At 50.5% G+C, this 20,842-nt stretch overlaps 1 protein-coding gene across 1 annotated transcript in view; it reads left to right on the forward strand.

Moving 5' to 3' along the window:
• The first annotated feature begins 1,454 nt into the window (after window positions 1-1,454).
• The window catches only part of LOC141212785 (uncharacterized), a 100,941-nt gene continuing 81,553 nt past the window's right edge, over window positions 1,455-20,842 (forward strand). The window contains exons 1-5 of the mRNA XM_073665092.1: window positions 1,455-2,663; window positions 3,546-3,688; window positions 3,800-4,011; window positions 17,193-17,297; window positions 17,419-17,486. Coding sequence (XP_073521193.1) covers window positions 1,455-2,663; window positions 3,546-3,688; window positions 3,800-4,011; window positions 17,193-17,297; window positions 17,419-17,486 — 1,737 coding nt within the window. The remainder of the gene's footprint in view (window positions 2,664-3,545; window positions 3,689-3,799; window positions 4,012-17,192; window positions 17,298-17,418; window positions 17,487-20,842) is intronic.

Consider the following 20,842-nt stretch of genomic DNA (forward strand, 5'->3'; position numbering starts at 1 on the left):
GCCTCCTATGTTCCATCTGAGTCAATTTTGCCCTCTCCTCCTTCTCCTTTATATCTTTCTTCTTTCGTTCCCTTTCTTTGTCTTCTGCCAGCTGTCAGGTGCCTTGGTGGTGGCTCCGGTGCACGCCATCGCTGTCTGGCCGGTACGCGGTCCCTCCGCTTCGCGCATGCGCCCAGTGGCTCTCGACGTCCTTGTGATGCCGACGCCGCTGTGCGCCTGTGGTGCGGCGGAGTTTCCGCGTCATTTTTGGCCGGGCAGCGGTGGTGTTTATATCCCATGATCATGGGGGTGGCACCTTGGGCTTGATCATGTGAAGCGAGGGGGCGGAACTTGGAGCCACATGACAGGGCTGTTGATGCCTCTCCATGGATACGCAGTGAATGTGGCAGGAAGTTAGTCACATGCAGTGAGTGAGACAGGAAGCCAGTTACTCGGGCTTGATCATGTGAAGTGAGGGGGTGGAACTTGGAGCCACATGATAGGGCTGTTTATGCCTCGCCATGGAGACGTAGTGAATGTGGCAAGAAGTCAGTTACAAGCAGTGAGTGAGACAGGAAGTCAGTTACTTGGGCTTGATCATGTGAAGCGAGGGGGTGGAGCCTGGAGCTACATGACAGGGCTGTTGACGCCTCTCCATGGAGACGCTGTGAGTGAGGCAGGAAGTCAGTTACATGCAGTGAGTGAAACAGGAAGTCAGTTACATGGCACTTCCGCTTCACTGTGCAACATGTGCACGCTGCAGATATGGATGTGGGGGTATAAAAGGTGGATAGTTGGTGTGCAGTATTACCCCTTGAAAAAGGTTTTCCTACCGAAACGTGCGTTGGGGTGACGGTAGCAGAGCCTGTCTGGTGGCCTTACCCAGGTACATAGCTATTTTAGCTTATTTATGACCAATTGGTTGTATTACTTCCATCTGTATAAGGGTTTTAACCCTTTTGTTTCTGGGTATTTTGATTGTGATGGGATATTATTGTTTTGGGGGTACTATTTGTAAAAGGTATTCATGATGGGTGGTATATATTTATTAATACATGTGACCCTGTCGCTGTCCCCCTTATATTTCCACTTGCTATATAGGCTGACCTTTCGGGCGCTGTGTCACAGTTTTTAACATTGTTTTATTCATGTGGATCCAGCACTCTGTGTCCACTCTGTCGTCCGCATTTATCTTTGTAATTTGTGTTTACTACATGTGTTAATAAAGGAATTTTCTTACTTCTTTACAATTTTGAACTTGTGTGGCCATCTTTTTGTTTCTCTGCTTCACAGAGGAACAATCCCCCCTTATCTTTATTGTTACAAGATGATGGCCCGTTCTCTTTATTAGTCCTATATGCAATAACATGGGTCCATTGGGATTAGATTTATCTTCACTGTGTTGTTTGCATCTGAGTTTCTGTCTCTCACTATATATATCTACTGTGTTCAGCACAGGTTTGGCTACTGAGACCATGGACTACAGAGCCAAAGAACGTACTTGGCATTTACAAGCGGAGCAGGTTTTTGGGGCAGAGGCTGGTGGTTCACAGCAGATCGGAGATGCGAAGTGGGATGATGAATCTAATAATCTACAGGGGCTACTATGTAGACGTACTAAATTATGGTGGAACCGTGCCCTGCTGGAAACCTATATATCGAGAAAATTGATTCCAAGGGGGTTACGTGTTCGAGTGGTGCCGGCCTTTCATGTGGAGGATGACGAATTTGTAGCAAAGTGGGAGGAATTAGGCAACAGTTGTTCAATTGGATTTATGAAATTATTAATAGGTTTAAATACCCACACGATCGACAAATTGGACAGTCTGATTGATGCCTCTCAGGCCTCTATTAAATTGGACCCTAAGTCTGATAGATTGACCAAGTTTGAAACCACGACTGATCAGATGATTGATGACCTTGTCAAAAAAATTCAAATAAACCATGCTGCTAAACTCAAGAGGGATACACGTGATTATCAAATGAAGCAAGTGTATAAATGGAGACCATCCCCTAGTGCACGATCCAATGTACCTCGTATGTCATTTGCGGCTTCTACGTCTTCCCTAAGTGATATTTCTGATGAGTCCACCTCATCGATTACAACGGGACCTGGGACGTATACCAGAAAGTACCGCAATTTTCATCCGTATAAACGTCGTAATGGTGGACCTCCTGAACAATCTGATTCTGGGAATGCTAAGGTAAACAGTTCCTCCAGTGCTGTTGTACATCATACGTGCATAGGCAGTGATTCTGATAATAAGGTGGTTAACCTTAGTGGTCATTTACTCTCTGCGGAGGACCTGTCGCTTCTCAGCAGGGGCCTTTCCTTTTCGCCGTCTGCTGGGTTCGATGAGTTCACCGCGGTGAAGGACCTACATATGTTTGCACGATCATTGCTGTTCAAGCGCCATTTTCATAATGATAATACCTGTAAATTATTTCCTTCAGAAAAAGAACAAATGGCATTAAAGGCACTGGAGGAACTGGCAGTAGATCATAATACATCTGAAAGCGGTAAGATACCCCCTTCCATCCGCCCTAGATCAAAGAAATTCCCTCCATTATCCTCCTGTACCAATGTGGACGTGTTTGTTCAGATTGTCAGCAAAGAATTTCATAAAATTCCTAAATACATATCTGGTGACAATCTGACCAAGAATGAAAGGAGGAGATTAAAGGTACTTAGGGAACTTCCAGGAGTAGTAATTAAGCCTGCCGACAAGGGGGGAAACGTTGTTATCTGGCCTCTTGATATGTATGAATGCGAAGCATTCCGCCAGCTTCACAATAAAAATTGCTACAAGAAGCTTACGTTCAACCCCTTGTCGGCATTCTGTGTACAATTGGAATCTATTTTGGATAGGGCGAGTCGAGAGGGGGTGATCACTCGTGAACTAGCGTCAGCATTGAGAGTGACTGAGCCTACCATCCCTACAATGTACCTACTCCCGAAATTACATAAAAACATTAATAAACCACCTGGGCGTCCGATAATTTCGGGAAGGGGTAACTTTCTCGAGAATGTTAGCCGCTGGATTGATTCCAAATTGCAGCCTTTGGTAGAGAACCTCCCATCATTTCTACGTGATACGGGTGATCTCCTTAGGAGAGTTGATGGCCTTTATTTAGATCATGACACTATGATGGTAACAGTGGATATTGAATCCCTGTATACCAATATCAAGCATGCTGACGGTTTACGGGCTGTGGCTTTTTTCCTGGGGGGGTCTAACCTGTCAGAAGAAATGAGGTCCTTACTGGTGGAATTGTTGGATTTCACACTGACGCACAATTTTTTTATTTTTAAGGGGTCTTTCTACCTACAGCTCCAGGGGACAGCGATGGGGGCGGCTTTCGCCCCTTCATATGCTAACCTCTTCCTGGGGCTGTGGGAGAGAGACCTCTCCCTGTCAGATCTAGGGTCGTCGATGGACCGTGTCCTCTTTTGGGCACGCTACATCGACGACATCTTCCTGATCTGGCAGGGCTCACAGCAATGCTTAATTGAATTTATGGACAAACTCAATTGCAATAACGTAAATATCCACGTTACATATCAGTGTGATCCCAACAGGGCAGAATTTCTGGACGTGACTCTTAATAGAGAAGCGAATCAGAGCATTAAGACCAATATATTCAGGAAACCCACATCCACCAATACATTGCTGCATGCATCGTCATCCCACCCACAACACATGATAAGGTCGGTTCCGGTGGGCCAATTTCTGCGTTTAAGACGGCTCTGCTCAACGGACAGTGATTTTCTCACTCAGTCCAGGGAGTTAATGGAGAGGTTTTATGCCCGTGGTTATAGCCGTAGATCTGTGAAAAAGGCCTTTAATAGGGCTAAATACTCTGCACGAGATGACCTCTTATATGGGTCTAGAGATGATACCAACACTGAGATCGTTAGGTTCATCACTAAGTACCACACTCAAGCACCGGCTATGAGGAGAGCACTGGAGAAAGCATGGCCGGTGCTCATGAATGACCCGATTCTAACGAGATATGTGTCTGAAAAACCATGTATAACTTTCAGACGCGCTAAAAATTTAGGGGATCATCTCGTGCGGAGTCATTATGAGGGGGTACCCCGACAGACTTTTTTGAGTGGTGTGGGTGGTGTACGGCGTGGATGTAGTCCGTGTGGCCGGTGTGTCGCCTGTCCCAACATTGATCGAAGTAATGAATTTTGGGACTCTGATGGTAATAGACTTCCGATCACTAGTTACATCACCTGCCAAACACGGTACGTGATATACCATGCAACCTGTCCGTGTGGTCTCATCTATGTGGGCATGACTACTCGTCAGTTTAAAACACGGGTAAGGGAACACGTACTGGGCATAGAGGCGGCACTTGGCCACACTGATGCATCCACCCTCAAGACCATCCCACGCCACTTCAAATTATACCATGGATGTGACTCCACTGGGCTGAGTGTGAGAGGTATAGACAATATAGTTGTAGGTATCCGTGGTGGTCGAGTGACCCAGAGGTTGGCCCAGCTGGAGTCTAAATGGATATGGGCACTTAAAACCCTGCAACCGAAGGGGTTGAACGAGAGTATTAGCTTCGTCCCATTTCTTTAATTTCCGGTCTGCATGTGATGTCCTCAGTTGTTTTTATATTCTTTTTTGCATTTCAGATTTTATCATTGTTCTTATTTTAATGCTGCACATTGACTCTCCACTAGATTGTTGCCCGTGACATATTGTCTGCCCTGTTACCAGTGATGAGTGAGTTGCCCTTACCTCCCGGTTCTCCATTGTTTGACATCATGCAGCTATCTACCTAGATTCCATGGAGGATGGTGATGATGTAGTCTTGCAGACACCATGAGAAGATGATTGCATAATTCACTGATATAGCATATATTGAGAGATATATGTGGTTTTTGCTGTTACATCAATGTATTATTTTTTCTAATGAGACGAATCTGCAGAAGATTGTATTGCATAATGCTCTAATGGGATTGATATTTATGTACTCTATATTGTATGTACTGATATGGATATAGGTTAACAGTGTTGGATATACATATGTCTTCCATCTATTATGGTAATACTTTTGATTGCAGTACTTATTTGTATACACATTTCCTATTTGCTCCCTTTCTTGTCTGCCTCCTATGTTCCATCTGAGTCAATTTTGCCCTCTCCTCCTTCTCCTTTATATCTTTCTTCTTTCGTTCCCTTTCTTTGTCTTCTGCCAGCTGTCAGGTGCCTTGGTGGTGGCTCCGGTGCACGCCATCGCTGTCTGGCCGGTACGCGGTCCCTCCGCTTCGCGCATGCGCCCAGTGGCTCTCGACGTCCTTGTGATGCCGACGCCGCTGTGCGCCTGTGGTGCGGCGGAGTTTCCGCGTCATTTTTGGCCGGGCAGCGGTGGTGTTTATATCCCATGATCATGGGGGTGGCACCTTGGGCTTGATCATGTGAAGCGAGGGGGCGGAACTTGGAGCCACATGACAGGGCTGTTGATGCCTCTCCATGGATACGCAGTGAATGTGGCAGGAAGTTAGTCACATGCAGTGAGTGAGACAGGAAGCCAGTTACTCGGGCTTGATCATGTGAAGTGAGGGGGTGGAACTTGGAGCCACATGATAGGGCTGTTTATGCCTCGCCATGGAGACGTAGTGAATGTGGCAAGAAGTCAGTTACAAGCAGTGAGTGAGACAGGAAGTCAGTTACTTGGGCTTGATCATGTGAAGCGAGGGGGTGGAGCCTGGAGCTACATGACAGGGCTGTTGACGCCTCTCCATGGAGACGCTGTGAGTGAGGCAGGAAGTCAGTTACATGCAGTGAGTGAAACAGGAAGTCAGTTACATGGCACTTCCGCTTCACTGTGCAACATGTGCACGCTGCAGATATGGATGTGGGGGTATAAAAGGTGGATAGTTGGTGTGCAGTATTACCCCTTGAAAAAGGTTTTCCTACCGAAACGTGCGTCGGGGTGACGGTAGCAGAGCCTGTCTGGTGGCCTTACCCAGGTACATAGCTATTTTAGCTTATTTATGACCAATTGTTTGTATTACTTCCATCTGTATAAGGGTTTTAACCCTTTTGTTTCTGGGTATTTTGATTGTGATGGGATATTATTGTTTTGGGGGTACTATTTGTAAAAGGTATTCATGATGGGTGGTATATATTTATTAGTACATGTGACCCTGTCGCTGTCCCCCTTATATTTCCACTTGCTATATAGGCTGACCTTTCGGGCGCTGTGTCACAGTTTTTAACATTGTTTTATTCATGTGGATCCAGCACTCTGTGTCCACTCTGTCGTCCGCATTTATCTTTGTAATTTGTGTTTACTACATGTGTTAATAAAGGAATTTTCTTACTTCTTTACAATTTTGAACTTGTGTGGCCATCTTTTTGTTTCTCTGCTTCACAGAGGAACAATCCCCCCTTATCTTTATTGTTACAAGATGATGGCCCGTTCTCTTTATTAGTCCTATATGCAATAACATGGGTCCATTGGGATTAGATTTATCTTCACTGTGTTGTTTGCATCTGAGTTTCTGTCTCTCACAAGAACAGACACAGCAGCAAGATACAGGAGCGGGTCTAGGTATGCGGCCCCTAGAAGGCGGAATGAACAGGCAGGAGCGTGTTCACACAGGCCTGGAAATACAGCCTCCAGGATAGGCAGAAGACAACAGGCTAGAAGATAATACAGACAGGACACAGTTCAGACACGGGAACTGATACCGAAGGCAGGAAACATAAACGGGACCTGGCATATCAGTGACCAGAAGCCAACTGACAGAACACAATGCTCAGGCATGGGTTAATTGGAGCAGCTGGTTTAAATACCAGGTGACAGACAGCAATAGGCTGAGGACGCACAAGGGGTGTGCCTGCAGCAGGTACAAAAAGCAGGAAGTGATCGGGCGCCGCCCTTAAGCAGCAGAAACAGAAGCAAACAGACAGCATGGAGGGAAGCCAGAGAGACATTCTGGATTGGAGATCAAGTGCGCGCTCTTGCACAGTGGGAGATGGACCACTATGCAAGGACGCCGCCAGGTATGTTACAGAGAGGAGCATCGAGGCGACCGGCAGCTTATGGTGACGAGGGCGCTGCAGGTTCTGTTCGGGTCCCCCCTGGTGACGAGGAGGCCAGGGGCGTGGGCCTGGAACAGGATCGTGAGTCGGAAGAGTCTGATTTTGGCAAAGACGGCGTTGGTGAAACTGATCGGCGGGAGTCGGGACTTACGGCTGGAGGGGACACAGCACCTGCGCAGCTCGGTGAGTATGCTACTATGTCTGGTCTGTTACCGGGTGGTTTAATGTCTTTTGGAATGGAGGGTAGTCAATTTAGCGGGCCTAGCAGGAGCAACGTTACCGGGGTAGCTGGGACAGTCATACCTGGGCTTAGAGATGTTTTAACTGGCTTGTCGGATGTTTTGGCAAGGTTGGATGGTAGGTCAGCATTTGGGGCAGGGGTTTCTCCCGCAGGGGTTTGGGTTCCTGGGCAGTCGGTCACGCCACGGGTTGGTGGGGAGGTGAGCATGGCAGTGGCGGGGTCGGATGGTGCATCCTCGGGTGTGTGTGTGTCCGTGCAGACGGAAAAAGAGAAAGGTGAGGCCGTTAAACTTGACGATCGAGCGAAAGGGGAGGTTTATGTGTGCTTTGAGGGTCTGTTGGGGGCACACTTGAAGAAGGAGGTAAAAGAAAATATTTGGAAAGATGAATACGTGGAAATTTTTCCACTTCTCCCTCTGGAGAAGTTTAATTTGGATAAGGGGAAGAAGGATGATAGTAAAAAAGAAGAGGAGGAGAAGCGGAGGTGTAGGCTGATTCCTCAGACATTCGTAAACTGGCTGCAAGCCTTTGCGATACTGGCTAGTGTCATTGGAGAAAAGGCACCAGAAAATTGCTCGGGCCTTTTTTGCTATCAGGACTCTATTGGGGAGGCACATCGTATTTATGTTGGGCAGACGTGGTTAAGATACGATGAGCAGTTTCGGTAAAGGAAGGCGGTACGGCCTGAGATTAGGTGGGACCAAAAGGACATAGGGCTGTGGCTAAAGGTTATGGCTCCAGCGAGGTATGGGCAGTCCTTTCACGGGAGCGGCAATAGTGGGGCACAAGCAGTGGGTCATGGAGGAAGCAACCAAGGGGCACAGAGTTCTAAAGAGAAGACAGTGTACTCCCATTGCAACGGTGGCTCGCATGGGGCATCAAAATGCTTTAAAAAAGGAAAAGGGAAGTCTTCAGTGGGTTCCGATCAAGGGGGTGACTCCAGTGAGACCTCACGTGATGGCCCCCTTTCTAAAGGTACCCAGATAGGTTGAAGACCGCTGTTATTTTTGAAGGTTTTTTGGAGGGTTTTAGGATTCCGCCACCCAGTCATACAGTTCTTTTTTCTGTTAAAAATTTGAGGTCGGCGTCTCTTTACCCGGGAGTGGTTAGCGAGAAGTTGAGGAAGGAGGTGGAACTGGGAAGGATGGCCGGTCCTTTTCAGAGTTTACCACGGGATGACGTAGTTATTTCTCCGTTGGGGGTGGTACCTAAGAAGGAACCCAATAAGTTTCGGTTGATCCAACATTTGTCTTATCCAAAAGGTTTTCGGTTAATGACGGTATTGCGCAAGAGTTATGTTCAGTGGAGTATATGTCATTTGATGCTGCGCTGCAGTGGGTCAAGAGATATGGGCCTGGGTCGTGTTTAGCTAAGACAGATAGAGTCGGCTTTTCGGTTGCTGCCTGTGCACCCAGATAGTATTGTGTTGTTAGGTTGTTTTTGGAATGGCGAGTATTTCGTGGATCGATGTTTGCCGATGGGCTGCGTAATTTCCTGTTCTTTGTTTGGGACTTTTAGCACCTTTTTGGAATGGGCGGTAAAAGAAGTGGCTTCTGTACAGTCGGTCATTCATTACTTGGATGATTTTTTGTTTATCGGCCCTCCGGAGTCGCTTGTATGTAGGAATTTGTTGGCAACAATGGTTTGGGTAGCAGAGCAGTTTGGCGTTCCTTTAGCGAAGGAGAAGACGGAAGGTCCCTGCACAGTTATACGTTTTTTAGGGATTTTAATTGATTCGGTTAGGATGGAATGTCCCTTGCCAGAGGATAAACTGAGTCTCCTGGGGCAAGAGGTGGTCAGAGCTGAAAGGTTGCACAAGGTGACTTTACGTAAAAGAGTTGCAGTCACTGTTAGGTAGACTGAATTTTGCGTGCAGAATTATGCCCATGGGCAGGATTTTTTGCCGTAGATTGTCACAGGCAACAGCTGGGTCAAGGGCCTCCCACCATTTCATCCCATTAAACAAGGAACTGAAGGAAGATTTGAGAGTTTGGAAGTCATTTTTGGAGAATTATAATAGTAGGTCTCTAATTCAGCATGAGTTTCTCAGCAGTTTTGACTGTGAGATTTATACAGACACTTCTGGTGGCGTCGGTTACGGGGCATATTGTAACGGTCAGTGGAGCGTTGGTGAATGGCCTAAGTCATGGATAGAGAAGGGCTTTATGAAGAACCTAGTTCTGTTGGAATTATTTCCTATTATTGTAGCAGTTTCAATTTGGGGGGAGAGTTTTGCAAATAGGAGAGTGCGTTTCCATTGTGACAATATGGGAGTGGTGTCAGTATTTAATAGTCTGTCTGCATCATCTCCTCCGGTTATTAAGCTGGTGACGGAGTTGGTTCTTCGTTGTCTTGAGTTGAATGCCTGGATTACAGCGGTCCATGTTCCAGGTGTGCAGAATTCTATTGCAGATTCTTTGTCTCGTTTGCAGTGGGATCGTTTTCGGGCATTGGCGCCGGAGGCAGTGAACGTGGGACAGGAATGCCCTTCGCATCTATGGCAGCTGGTTATAGACGAGCAGGTCGGTTGATACGGTAGTCCATTACCGCGCATACTTGGTCATCATATGAAGGAGCATGGCGAGTATGGCTTAGCTGGTTGTCGCAATGGGCCCGGTCGAGCGTGATGACGATAGAATGTTTGCGGTGTTGTCTTTGGTCAGTAGGACAGCGGATATCGGATGGTCGGAGGGTTAGCAAATTAGTTGCACGGTTGGCTTTTGGTTTTAAGTTGCAAGGCGTTACTGATGTGACAAAATCCTTTTTGGTTAGGCAGGCATTAAGGGGTCTTAGGAGGGGTGTTAGGATTTTGGATAAGCGTAGACCACTGTCCTTCAGTATGTTGGAAAGGTTAGGCCTGGCCCTGGATAGTATTTGTCATTCCAGTTTAGAAGAAATACTGTTTCGGCTAGCATTTTCGCTGGCATTTTTTGGGGCTTTGAGAGTAGGAGAGTTGGTGGCTCCTAGTAAAAACAAAGTGGGAGGTTTGTTGGCTGAAGATATGAGTTGTTGGGAAGGGGGCATTGAATTTTGGATCAGGCGTGCGAAGACTCATCAACTGGGCAGAGGAAGGCGTGTGGTCTTGGGTGCGGTGAACGGGTCTTTGATGTGCCCAAGAAAGTGTTTAGCAGATTGTTGGCAAGTATGGTCAGGTAGAGTTGGTCCGCTGTTATGTCATGAAAGTGGTGAGTGTAACATACCTGGCGGCGTCCTTGCATAGTGGTCCATCTCCCACTGTGCAAGAGCGCGCACTTGATCTCCAGTCCAGAATGTCTCTCTGGCTTCCCTCCTTGCTGTCTGTTTGTCTGTTTCTGCTGCTTAAGGGCGGCGCCCGATCACTTCCTGCTTTTTGTACCTGCTGTGGGTCACACCTCTTGTGCGTCCTCAGCCTATTGCTGTCTGTCACCTGGTATATAGCTCAGCTGCGCCCATCTATCCCTGCCTGAGCATAGTGTTTCTTTCAGTGTGTGCTTGCACTCTGAAGGTGCCAGGTCCCGTTCTGTGTTCTCTTGTCTGCCTATCCTGGAGGCTGTATTTCCAGGCCTGTCTGAACACGCTCCTAGCCTGTTCCTCCTGCCTTCTAGGGGCCGATTACCTAGACCTGTTCCTGTATCTTGTCTGACCTGTCTGAACACACTCCTAGCCTGTTCCTCCTGCCTTCTAGGGGCCGATTACCTAGACCTGTTCCTGTATCTTGTCTGACCTGTCTGAACACGCTCCTAGCCTGTTCCTCTCGCCTTCTAGGGGCTGATTACCTAGACCCGCTCCTGTATCTTGTCTGTCCTGTCTGAACACGCTCCTTGCCTGTTCGTCCTGCCTCTCTGGGGGCCGTATTCCCAGACCCGCTCCTGTATCCCGCTGCAGTGTCGGTCTCCTCCGTACACTCAGTTCCAGTCTGAACTCTCTCCTATCCTTTACCTGTTTTGCCTCTATGTCCGTTCCCTTCCTTTTTCTGCAGAGTCTGAACTCGTACCTAACTCCTGCTTGTTGTCTCTGTACTCCCGTTTGTGAGTTTGTGGTCCACTCGCTACTTCACTGCAAGTACCCTGTGGGTGTCTGGCTCTGCCTTTCCCTTCCTGTCTGTTCCGTGTGAACAGAGCCCTGTCCCCCCTACTCAGCCTAGCCTGCTCTGACTCCTTTGCTCACCGCTCCGGCGGTTCTAGTCTGCTCTGACTCCTTTGCTCACCGCTCCGGCGGTTCTAGTCTGCTCTGACTCCTTTGCTTACCGCTCCGGCGGTTCTAGTCTGCTCTGACTCCTTGCTCACTGCTCCGGCAGTCCTGTCCTGCCCTGCTTCTGCCCGCTGCTCCGGCAGTCCTGTCCTGCCCTGCTTCTGCCCGCTGCTCCGGCAGTCCTGTCCTGCCCTGCTTCTGCCCGCTGCTCCGGCAGTCCTGTCCTGCCCTGCTTCTGCCCGCTGCTCCGGCAGTCCTGTCCTGCCCTGCTTCTGCCCGCTGCTCCGGCAGTCCTGTCCTGCCCTGCTTCTGCCCGCTGCTCCGGCAGTCCTGTCCTGCCCTGCTTCTGCCCGCTGCTCTGGTAGTCCTGTCCTGCCCTGCTTCTGCCCGCTGCTCCGGCAGTCCTGTCCTGCCCTGCTTCTGCCCGCTGCTCCGGCAGTCCTGTCCTGCCCTGCTTCTGCCCGCTGCTCCGGCAGTCCTGTCCTGCCCTGCTTGTGCTCGCTGCTCCTGCAGCCCTGTCCTGCTCTGTTCTTGCCCACCGCTTCGGGCGTTCCCTCTCTGCTGTGGTTGTCTACCGCATCTGCGGTTCTGTGACCCAGTCTGTACTGGGTCTTAACCTTTCTGTGCTCCAGCCCGTCCTTTCGGCCAGTACCTCCCTGCCTGCATACTCGCCTGTATCCACCCATCTGCATACCTGCCGTGTTTGCTTATATCCACCAGTCTGTGCCAGCCTAACCTGCCTGTTCCTGAGTCCCAGTGTGTACTGGGTCCTATCCCGCCTGTGTTCCTACCTGCTAGTGCCTCCCTGTCTGCACTCTAGCTGTGCTTGCCTGTACCCCTCTACCTGTATTGTTCCTGAGTCCCAGTGTGTACTGGGTCCTATCCCGCCTGTGTTCCTACCTGCTAGTGCCTCCCTGTCTGCACTCTAGCTGTGCTTGCCTGTACCCCTCTACCTGTATTGTTCCTGAGTCCCAGTGTGTACTGGGTCCTATCCCGCCTGTGTTCCTACCTGCTAGTGCCTCCCTGTCTGCACTCTAGCTGTGCTTGCCTGTACCCCTCTACCTGTATTGTTCCTGAGTCCCAGTGTGTACTGGGTCCTATCCCGCCTGTGTTCCTACCTGCTAGTGCCTCCCTGTCTGCACTCTAGCTGCGCTTGCCTTTACCCGCCTGCCTGCATACCAGTCGTGCCTGCCTATACCCTCCAGTCTGTTCGCCAGCCTAACCAGCCTGATCCAGTAATCCCTGTGTGGGTCAACCCCCGTGTCCGGAGTTTGACCTGGAGTAGCACCTGGTCCCTCTGCCCGGTTTCTCCCTGGTGCACTGGCGTCGTATGCCGTCGTGCCATCTTGGTCGGATCGGCCAGATACTTAGTCACGCCCCTCCAGGCACTCTCCGGTTCATGGTCCAGTGGAATCACTACAATCACACGCACACGCCGCTCAGCCCGGGCGTGTGCATAACAGCATTCTCAGGCCATGGTTCCCGTTGAGCCCCACGGCCTTCGCTCTCTGAGAAGTTTTCCAGCGAATACATGCATTAAAATAAATAAATAAATATATTTTTTTTCCTTTAGCTGAGTTCCAGGCGAATTACGCACCCGTCCAGATGGATCTATCTGCTCTCGTTCCCGCGGATCCGCTACGTTATTATGGGGATCCTAGACAAAGTCGTGCATTTGTGGAGCAATGCATGCTACACTTCAAGTTCTACCCTCTATGTTTTCCCACCGATCGGGTTAAGGTGGCATTCATTATGTCTTACCTGGCGGGTGATGCCTTGGAATGGATCAACCCCCTATATGAAACACAGGATCCGATCCTCCTGGACCTAATGGCCTTCCTGGTGGCCTTTCTAATGGTCTTCGATGATCCTAACCCGGAGGCTCCTGCTGAAGCTTCACTTCCCAATATCCCGGAGCAGCCCCAATGGGTAATGTGTGTGGGTAGCGCAATAGTCCTCCAGCCCAATGAGACTACTGCCCACCCAGAATCCTCACAGGGTGACTACGCTTTCCGGAATACTTCTCCCAACCTCAAGAGGCAGTCCAGACGTGCTAGACGTAGAGGCAAGCCTTCACGCCAGGGTCTGTCCTCCCTGAGACCTCCTGACCCCAACCTTGAAGTCCCTACTGAAGCTTCATCTCCCTGTATCCCGGAGAAGCCCCAACGGGTAATGTGCGTGGGTAGTGCACCAGTTCTCCTGCCCGAAGAGACTTCTGCCCATCCAGACTCCACACAGGAGAACTTCCTGCACCCGGCATCAGATGCTTCACCCACTTTAACCGGTGTGCATGTCCAAGGATGCTCCAAAGCTGTGGTTACCTCAGAGTCTATGCACCTCTACTACCTGGCGGAGGACCCCCTGTTGCCTCCTGAATCCTCCGGGATACCACTCGATGACAAATGGAGAGAGAATTCTCTACACCCGGTACTCGATACTTTGTTCGCTTCGTCCAGTGAGTCCAACCTAGTGTACTCCGAAGCAGAGGTTACTCCCGAGTCTCTACACCCCTCCGACCAGGCGGAGGACCTCCAGTTGTCTCCTGAACCCTTCGGGGTGCTACCTGGTAGCGAAAGGACAGAGACTCTCCTATACTCTGTACCTGATACCTCGCTCGCTTCGTCCAGTGAGTCCAACCTAGTGTACTCTGAAGCAGTGGTTACTCCCGAGTCTCTACACTCCTCTGACCAGGTGGAGGACCTCCAGTTGTCTCCAGAACCCTTCGGGGTGCCACCTGGTGGTAAATGGACAGAGACTTTCCTATATCCTGGATCTGATACCTCGCTTGCTTCGTCCAGTGAGTCCGACCTAGTGTACTCTGAAGCAGAGGTTACCCGTGAGTCTCTACACCCCTCTGACCAGGCGGAGGACCGCCAGTTGTCTCCAGAACCCTTCGGGGTGCCACCTGGTGGAGAATGGACAGAGACTTTCCTATACTCGGTACCCGATACCTCGCCTGCTTCGTCCAGTGAGTCCGACCTAGTGTACTCTGAAGCAGATGTTTTCTCTGAGCCTCTGCACTCTTCTGACCCGGCGGAGGACCTCCAGTTGTTTCCTGAATCCTCCGGGGTACCACCAGAAAACAAAGAGACAGTGACTTTTCCTCATTATGTACCTGATAACCCGTCTATTTCTTCCTGTGAGCTTGACAAGATGTACCTCGAAGCAGAGATTACCCCCAAGTCTCTGTCCCCCTCCAACCCGGTGGAGGACTTCCAGTTGTCTCCTGTACCCTCTGGGGTGCCACCTGAAAATATGTGGAGAGAGACTTCCTTGTGTGCTGTTCCTGGTACTCCACCCGTTTTGTCTGTTGCTAAGGGTGGCTGGATGGGAGGTAGCATCCTAGCTACCCAGAGGAGACCAGTTTTTCCGGTGGACAGTGGAAGTGATCTCTTCGAAGTGAAGAATTGGCCCTCGAATTCCCTGCGGAAGATTCTGGCAGGCCTGAAGAAGAGGGGGCGTAAGGGGGGGGGTACTGTAACATACCTGGCGGCGTCCTTGCATAGTGGTCCATCTCCCACTGTGCAAGAGCGCGCACTTGATCTCCAGTCCAGAATGTCTCTCTGGCTTCCCTCCTTGCTGTCTGTTTGTCTGTTTCTGCTGCTTAAGGGCGGCGCCCGATCACTTCCTGCTTTTTGTACCTGCTGTGGGTCACACCTCTTGTGCGTCCTCAGCCTATTGCTGTCTGTCACCTGGTATATAGCTCAGCTGCGCCCATCTATCCCTGCCTGAGCATAGTGTTTCTTTCAGTGTGTGCTTGCACTCTGAAGGTGCCAGGTCCCGTTCTGTGTTCTCTTGTCTGCCTATCCTGGAGGCTGTATTTCCAGGCCTGTCTGAACACGCTCCTAGCCTGTTCCTCCTGCCTTCTAGGGGCCGATTACCTAGACCTGTTCCTGTATCTTGTCTGACCTGTCTGAACACGCCCCTAGCCTGTTCCTCCTGCCTTCTAGGGGCCGATTACCTAGACCTGTTCCTGTATCTTGTCTGACCTGTCTGAACACGCTCCTAGCCTGTTCCTCTCGCCTTCTAGGGGCTGATTACCTAGACCCGCTCCTGTATCTTGTCTGTCCTGTCTGAACACGCTCCTTGCCTGTTCGTCCTGCCTCTCTGGGGGCCGTATTCCCAGACCCGCTCCTGTATCCCGCTGCAGTGTCGGTCTCCTCCGTACACTCAGTTCCAGTCTGAACTCTCTCCTATCCTTTACCTGTTTTGCCTCTATGTCCGTTCCCTTCCTTTTTCTGCAGAGTCTGAACTCGTACCTAACTCCTGCTTGTTGTCTCTGTACTCCCGTTTGTGAGTTTGTGGTCCACTCGCTACTTCACTGCAAGTACCCTGTGGGTGTCTGGCTCTGCCTTTCCCTTCCTGTCTGTTCCGTGTGAACAGAGCCCTGTCCCCCCTACTCAGCCTAGCCTGCTCTGACTCCTTTGCTCACCGCTCCGGCGGTTCTAGTCTGCTCTGACTCCTTTGCTCACCGCTCCGGCGGTTCTAGTCTGCTCTGACTCCTTTGCTTACCGCTCCGGCGGTTCTAGTCTGCTCTGACTCCTTGCTCACTGCTCCGGCAGTCCTGTCCTGCCCTGCTTCTGCCCGCTGCTCCGGCAGTCCTGTCCTGCCCTGCTTCTGCCCGCTGCTCCGGCAGTCCTGTCCTGCCCTGCTTCTGCCCGCTGCTCCGGCAGTCCTGTCCTGCCCTGCTTCTGCCCGCTGCTCCGGCAGTCCTGTCCTGCCCTGCTTCTGCCCGCTGCTCCGGCAGTCCTGTCCTGCCCTGCTTCTGCCCGCTGCTCCGGCAGTCCTGTCCTGCCCTGCTTCTGCCCGCTGCTCTGGCAGTCCTGTCCTGCCCTGCTTCTGCCCGCTGCTCCGGCAGTCCTGTCCTGCCCTGCTTCTGCCCGCTGCTCCGGCAGTCCTGTCCTGCCCTGCTTCTGCCCGCTGCTCCGGCAGTCCTGTCCTGCCCTGCTTGTGCTCGCTGCTCCTGCAGCCCTGTCCTGCTCTGTTCTTGCCCACCGCTTCGGGCGTTCCCTCTCTGCTGTGGTTGTCTACCGCATCTGCGGTTCTGTGACCCAGTCTGTACTGGGTCTTAACCTTTCTGTGCTCCAGCCCGTCCTTTCGGCCAGTACCTCCCTGCCTGCATACTCGCCTGTATCCACCCATCTGCATACCTGCCGTGTTTGCTTATATCCACCAGTCTGTGCCAGCCTAACCTGCCTGTTCCTGAGTCCCAGTGTGTACTGGGTCCTATCCCGCCTGTGTTCCTACCTGCTAGTGCCTCCCTGTCTGCACTCTAGCTGTGCTTGCCTGTACCCCTCTACCTGTATTGTTCCTGAGTCCCAGTGTGTACTGGGTCCTATCCCGCCTGTGTTCCTACCTGCTAGTGCCTCCCTGTCTGCACTCTAGCTGCGCTTGCCTTTACCCGCCTGCCTGCATACCAGTCGTGCCTGCCTATACCCTCCAGTCTGTTCGCCAGCCTAACCAGTCTGATCCAGTAATCCCTGTGTGGGTCAACCCCCGTGTCCGGAGTTTGACCTGGAGTAGCACCTGGTCCCTCTGCCCGGTTTCTCCCTGGTGCACTGGCGTCGTATGCCGTCGTGCCATCTTGGTCGGATCGGCCAGATACTTAGTCACGCCCCTCCAGGCACTCTCCGGTTCATGGTCCAGTGGAATCACTACAATCACACGCACACGCCGCTCAGCCCGGGCGTGTGCATAACAGTGAGTTTTTATCGCGCTTTCAATTTATAGCGGTTTTCAAAAAAGGAATTCAGGAATTGGGACTTAGTCCGGAAGTGTTTGGTTCACATTCTTTCAGAATCGGGGAGGCGTCCGAGGCTGATAAGTTGGGATTAGGTACCGAGGTGATTAAGCGGATTGGAAGGTGGAGTTCTTTTCGGTATTTGTCTTATGTTCGTAGGTAGGCATTCATAGAGCGGTGTGTTATTATTTCTTTTAATTGTTGTTGTTGTTACAGGTGGCGTTCCCTTGTTAGCAAGGATTCTTGGTCATTCGTTCGTGCACTGGGGGGCGTTACGAGCTGACGTGAGACATGACGGTAGGCAGCTGGGTTTTGGCCGCCAACAGGTAGTGGTTCGGTGGTTAGTTTTTAGGAGAATGATTTTGAGGAGGTTTCTTCCAGAATTCCACAAGGCGTAGCGGTTGGATCGTACACCTGATATTTTTGTGGTGCACTTGGGAGGGAATGATTTGGGGGCAAGGCCTGTTAGAGAATTGATAAGAGACATTCGCTTTGATTTTCTTAGGTTGTGGACGTCTTTTCCGGAAGTATTGACAGTTTGGTCAGATATTGTGCCAAGATTAAAATGGAGGGAGGCTAGGTCTGTGAAGGGGATTAACAGGGCGCGGATAAAATTGAACAGGGCGGTATCTAGTTTTGTATCCAGAAACGGGGGGGGGTTAGTGTGAGACACTATGAGCTTGAGGAAGGAGTTGGAAACTTTTGGTTAGAAGATGGCATTCACTTGAATGACATCGGTATTGATCTTTGGGCCCTGGCTATCCAGTAAGGGATTGAGAGGGCTTTGGTGGTTTTGGGGCACTCACGAGCCTAAGGTGTCAGGGCTGTTCGTGGTTGGTGGGGGGTGGGGTTCTTGGAGTTGGGTAAACGAATTGACGGTGGAATGATTTTGGTACAATCACAGGCACTTTTAAATGGAATGGGGGATCTGGCATTTGTTTTGGGCTCTGGACGGGGTTTTACCCTGGGAGCTTTTTCGGTGGATAATCTTTCAAGAAAGGTGGAAGTTTGGTGCCCTTGAGCTGGTGGTGCACGCGTGAGGGTAACATGGTGGTTTGAGTTTTAGTTTTATTCATGCCAGATCTATTAGCTCCAAGAACCCTCCCCTCATATTTATTTGTTTTATAACACTGTTAAATATTTTTATGTTGTTTGTTAATAAAATGGCCGCTGTAGCCAAAATTATCCAAATTAAAGTAGCAGTGTTTTTATTTGGGAGGAAAAAGGGTTAATTTTAAGAGGAAGCCGGATTGGCCGTATGTGGTCAAGGAGGGGGCAGGAGGCAAGCAAAGCTGGATGGAGGCCTCACATGACCGGGATGGGCCAGGAGGTGGGCTAGGAATATTTTGAATAAAGCGGGGCTCGGGATTGGGAAGAATGCTCGGGTGGGCTGGCTTAAGGAGGCTAGAGGGGGGGATATATAAAAAGAGGGAGGCGGGATCTTGCCATTCCTTCAGGAAGGCACGTAAAGAAGATTAACAGACAGGTTACTGGTAAGGTCTTCGAGTAGGCAGACTGGCCGAACCCATAGACAGACTGGCGGGTTGGACCGTAGGCAGACTGTCGGGCTGGAGTGTGTTCCGGCTGGCAGAGACAGGTAGCAGGTAAAGGCTCCGGATAGGCGGACTGGCCAAGCCCATAGACAGACTGGCGGACTGGACTGGAAGCAGACTGTCGGGCTGGACTGGTAGTCAGGCTGGCGGACTGAACTGGTAGTCAGACTGGCGGACTGGACTGGTAGTCAGACTGGCAGCGGGACCTGAGGGATGAAGCAAAGTTTAATACACAGAGCAACAACCTTACACGGGCACCTCCATTCTGGAGAAGGTGCCTTATATATGAGAAGTCCTCCGGCCATTGGCCGGGGACTCCTTAGGACGGCGCGAGCGGCCACTTTAAGAGGGAGGGAGCGCGCGCGCCCTAAGCACGGTGCCCGGGAAGCTGCGAGCGCCGGCAGCAGCAGGGGAGCCAGAAGATGCCGGGGCAGGAGCGCGCCGGTAAGGGGGACGGCGTCTCTGCCTGGCAGAGGGCAGAGACGCCGATGCTACACTGATATTGTTCTCCACATTAGTGATGAGCGAACACAAATGTGCTCAACTTAGTGGTTCAGCGGTTTTGGTCCCCATTATATTACTTCTACTCTAGTGAAATTGATGCCACTTTGTTGGTGCTAGGCCCTAATTTTTTTAAATGTGAACACTACTGATTGGGTCACCATCTGCTGGAGTGGCTTTAGTGGAAGAGTTGTCGATCCCCATTATACTACTTCTACTCTAGTGGAATTGATACCATTTTGGTGGTGTCAGGCCTTAATGTAGGGAAATGTGACCACTCCTGGTTGGTCTCCATCTGCTGGGTTGGCTGTAGTGGAAGAGGTGTCGGTCCCCATTTTAATCGTTATACTCTATTGAAATTAATTCTTTGCTACTGATATTGTTCTCCTTACAGGGGTACACATTAGTGATGAGCAAACACTAAATGTTCTCAACTTAGTAGTTCAGCGGTTTCTCAAAACCTACCCAGATCTGCCAGAGCTGCTTGTGAAAGTACGCCGCGTGTGTCCATTTCAGAAAGTCAACTACAGCTTCCGCCACCCTGGCAGTGCTTCAGCAGTGTTTGCAGCTTCCAGCTCACTGACTGGTGTTCGATGTGACCACATGTTGGAAATCAGCATTGCAGATGCTGGGAAGGATTTGTGAGCAGCAGAGGGCAGTTGTTGAGTACCAGCTTCAACATGCCCGTTGGAATTCAGGTCAACCTCCACACATAATAGCTGATGAGTGGGCATGGATGTCTGACATCTGTGGCATCCTCCAAAACTTTGAGGATTCCACTAAGATGTTGAGCGCCGATGATGCCATAATTAGCATCACCATCCCGCTTCTCTGTCTACCAAAACGCCCGCTGCTCACAATTAAAGAGGAGGCATTACAGGCAGAGCAAAGCCCACTCTCGTCTCATCTCAACGTGGATTGGGTAATAATGAGGAGGAGAACATGGACAGTCATTCTCTTGGTGAGGACAGGGAAGTCTTGGCTGTCTTGGAAGTCTTGATACTCCCCTTTCAGTCTGTGAGAAAGCTGTATGAGTTTCGCTTAATGATGACCTTCAGTAGCCTAAATCATGGCTTTGCTGATGCACATTATTTCTCAAAACGCATTGCAGATCAGGCCATTGCCCAACTCTGTAGTCATGAAATTCAAGGCATAAAGAAAGATCTTTCTGTGTGACTAAGCACCACTGAGAAGTGTGAGCTGATGTCGGACGGGCTGCCATTGCTTATGGAAAAAGCTGCATTAGAGGACTTCCTGGGAAAATGACAGCTTTCCCTCTATGCCAGTCCTTTCACTGAGCTAAAGAATATGGCTGTGGTGAAATAGGACTGTCACCGAGAAGCAGTGTCAGACTGAAGAACATTGGACCCATCAGAGGATTTGATTCTGAGGGCCCACCTTTCTCCCCCACTCAAGCGCCCCATAGCAGCTGCAAGGTTTGCGCTATGAACTCTCCTGAAGCTAAGGCCCACCGGAGGATTCTTCTGTTCTTTCGTGGGCCTATCCAACCCTGCCGAGAAGCAGCCCTGGCTAACAAAAGTCTGTGTGAAGGTTCCGGACACTCTTTGGCTGCTTTTTTACTGTGG

Source organism: Phyllobates terribilis, unplaced genomic scaffold (genome assembly GCF_046119375.1).
Source record: "Phyllobates terribilis strain yellow unplaced genomic scaffold, ASM4611937v1 Scaffold_186__1_contigs__length_3700242, whole genome shotgun sequence".
NCBI classification, from domain to species: Eukaryota; Metazoa; Chordata; class Amphibia; order Anura; family Dendrobatidae; genus Phyllobates; species Phyllobates terribilis.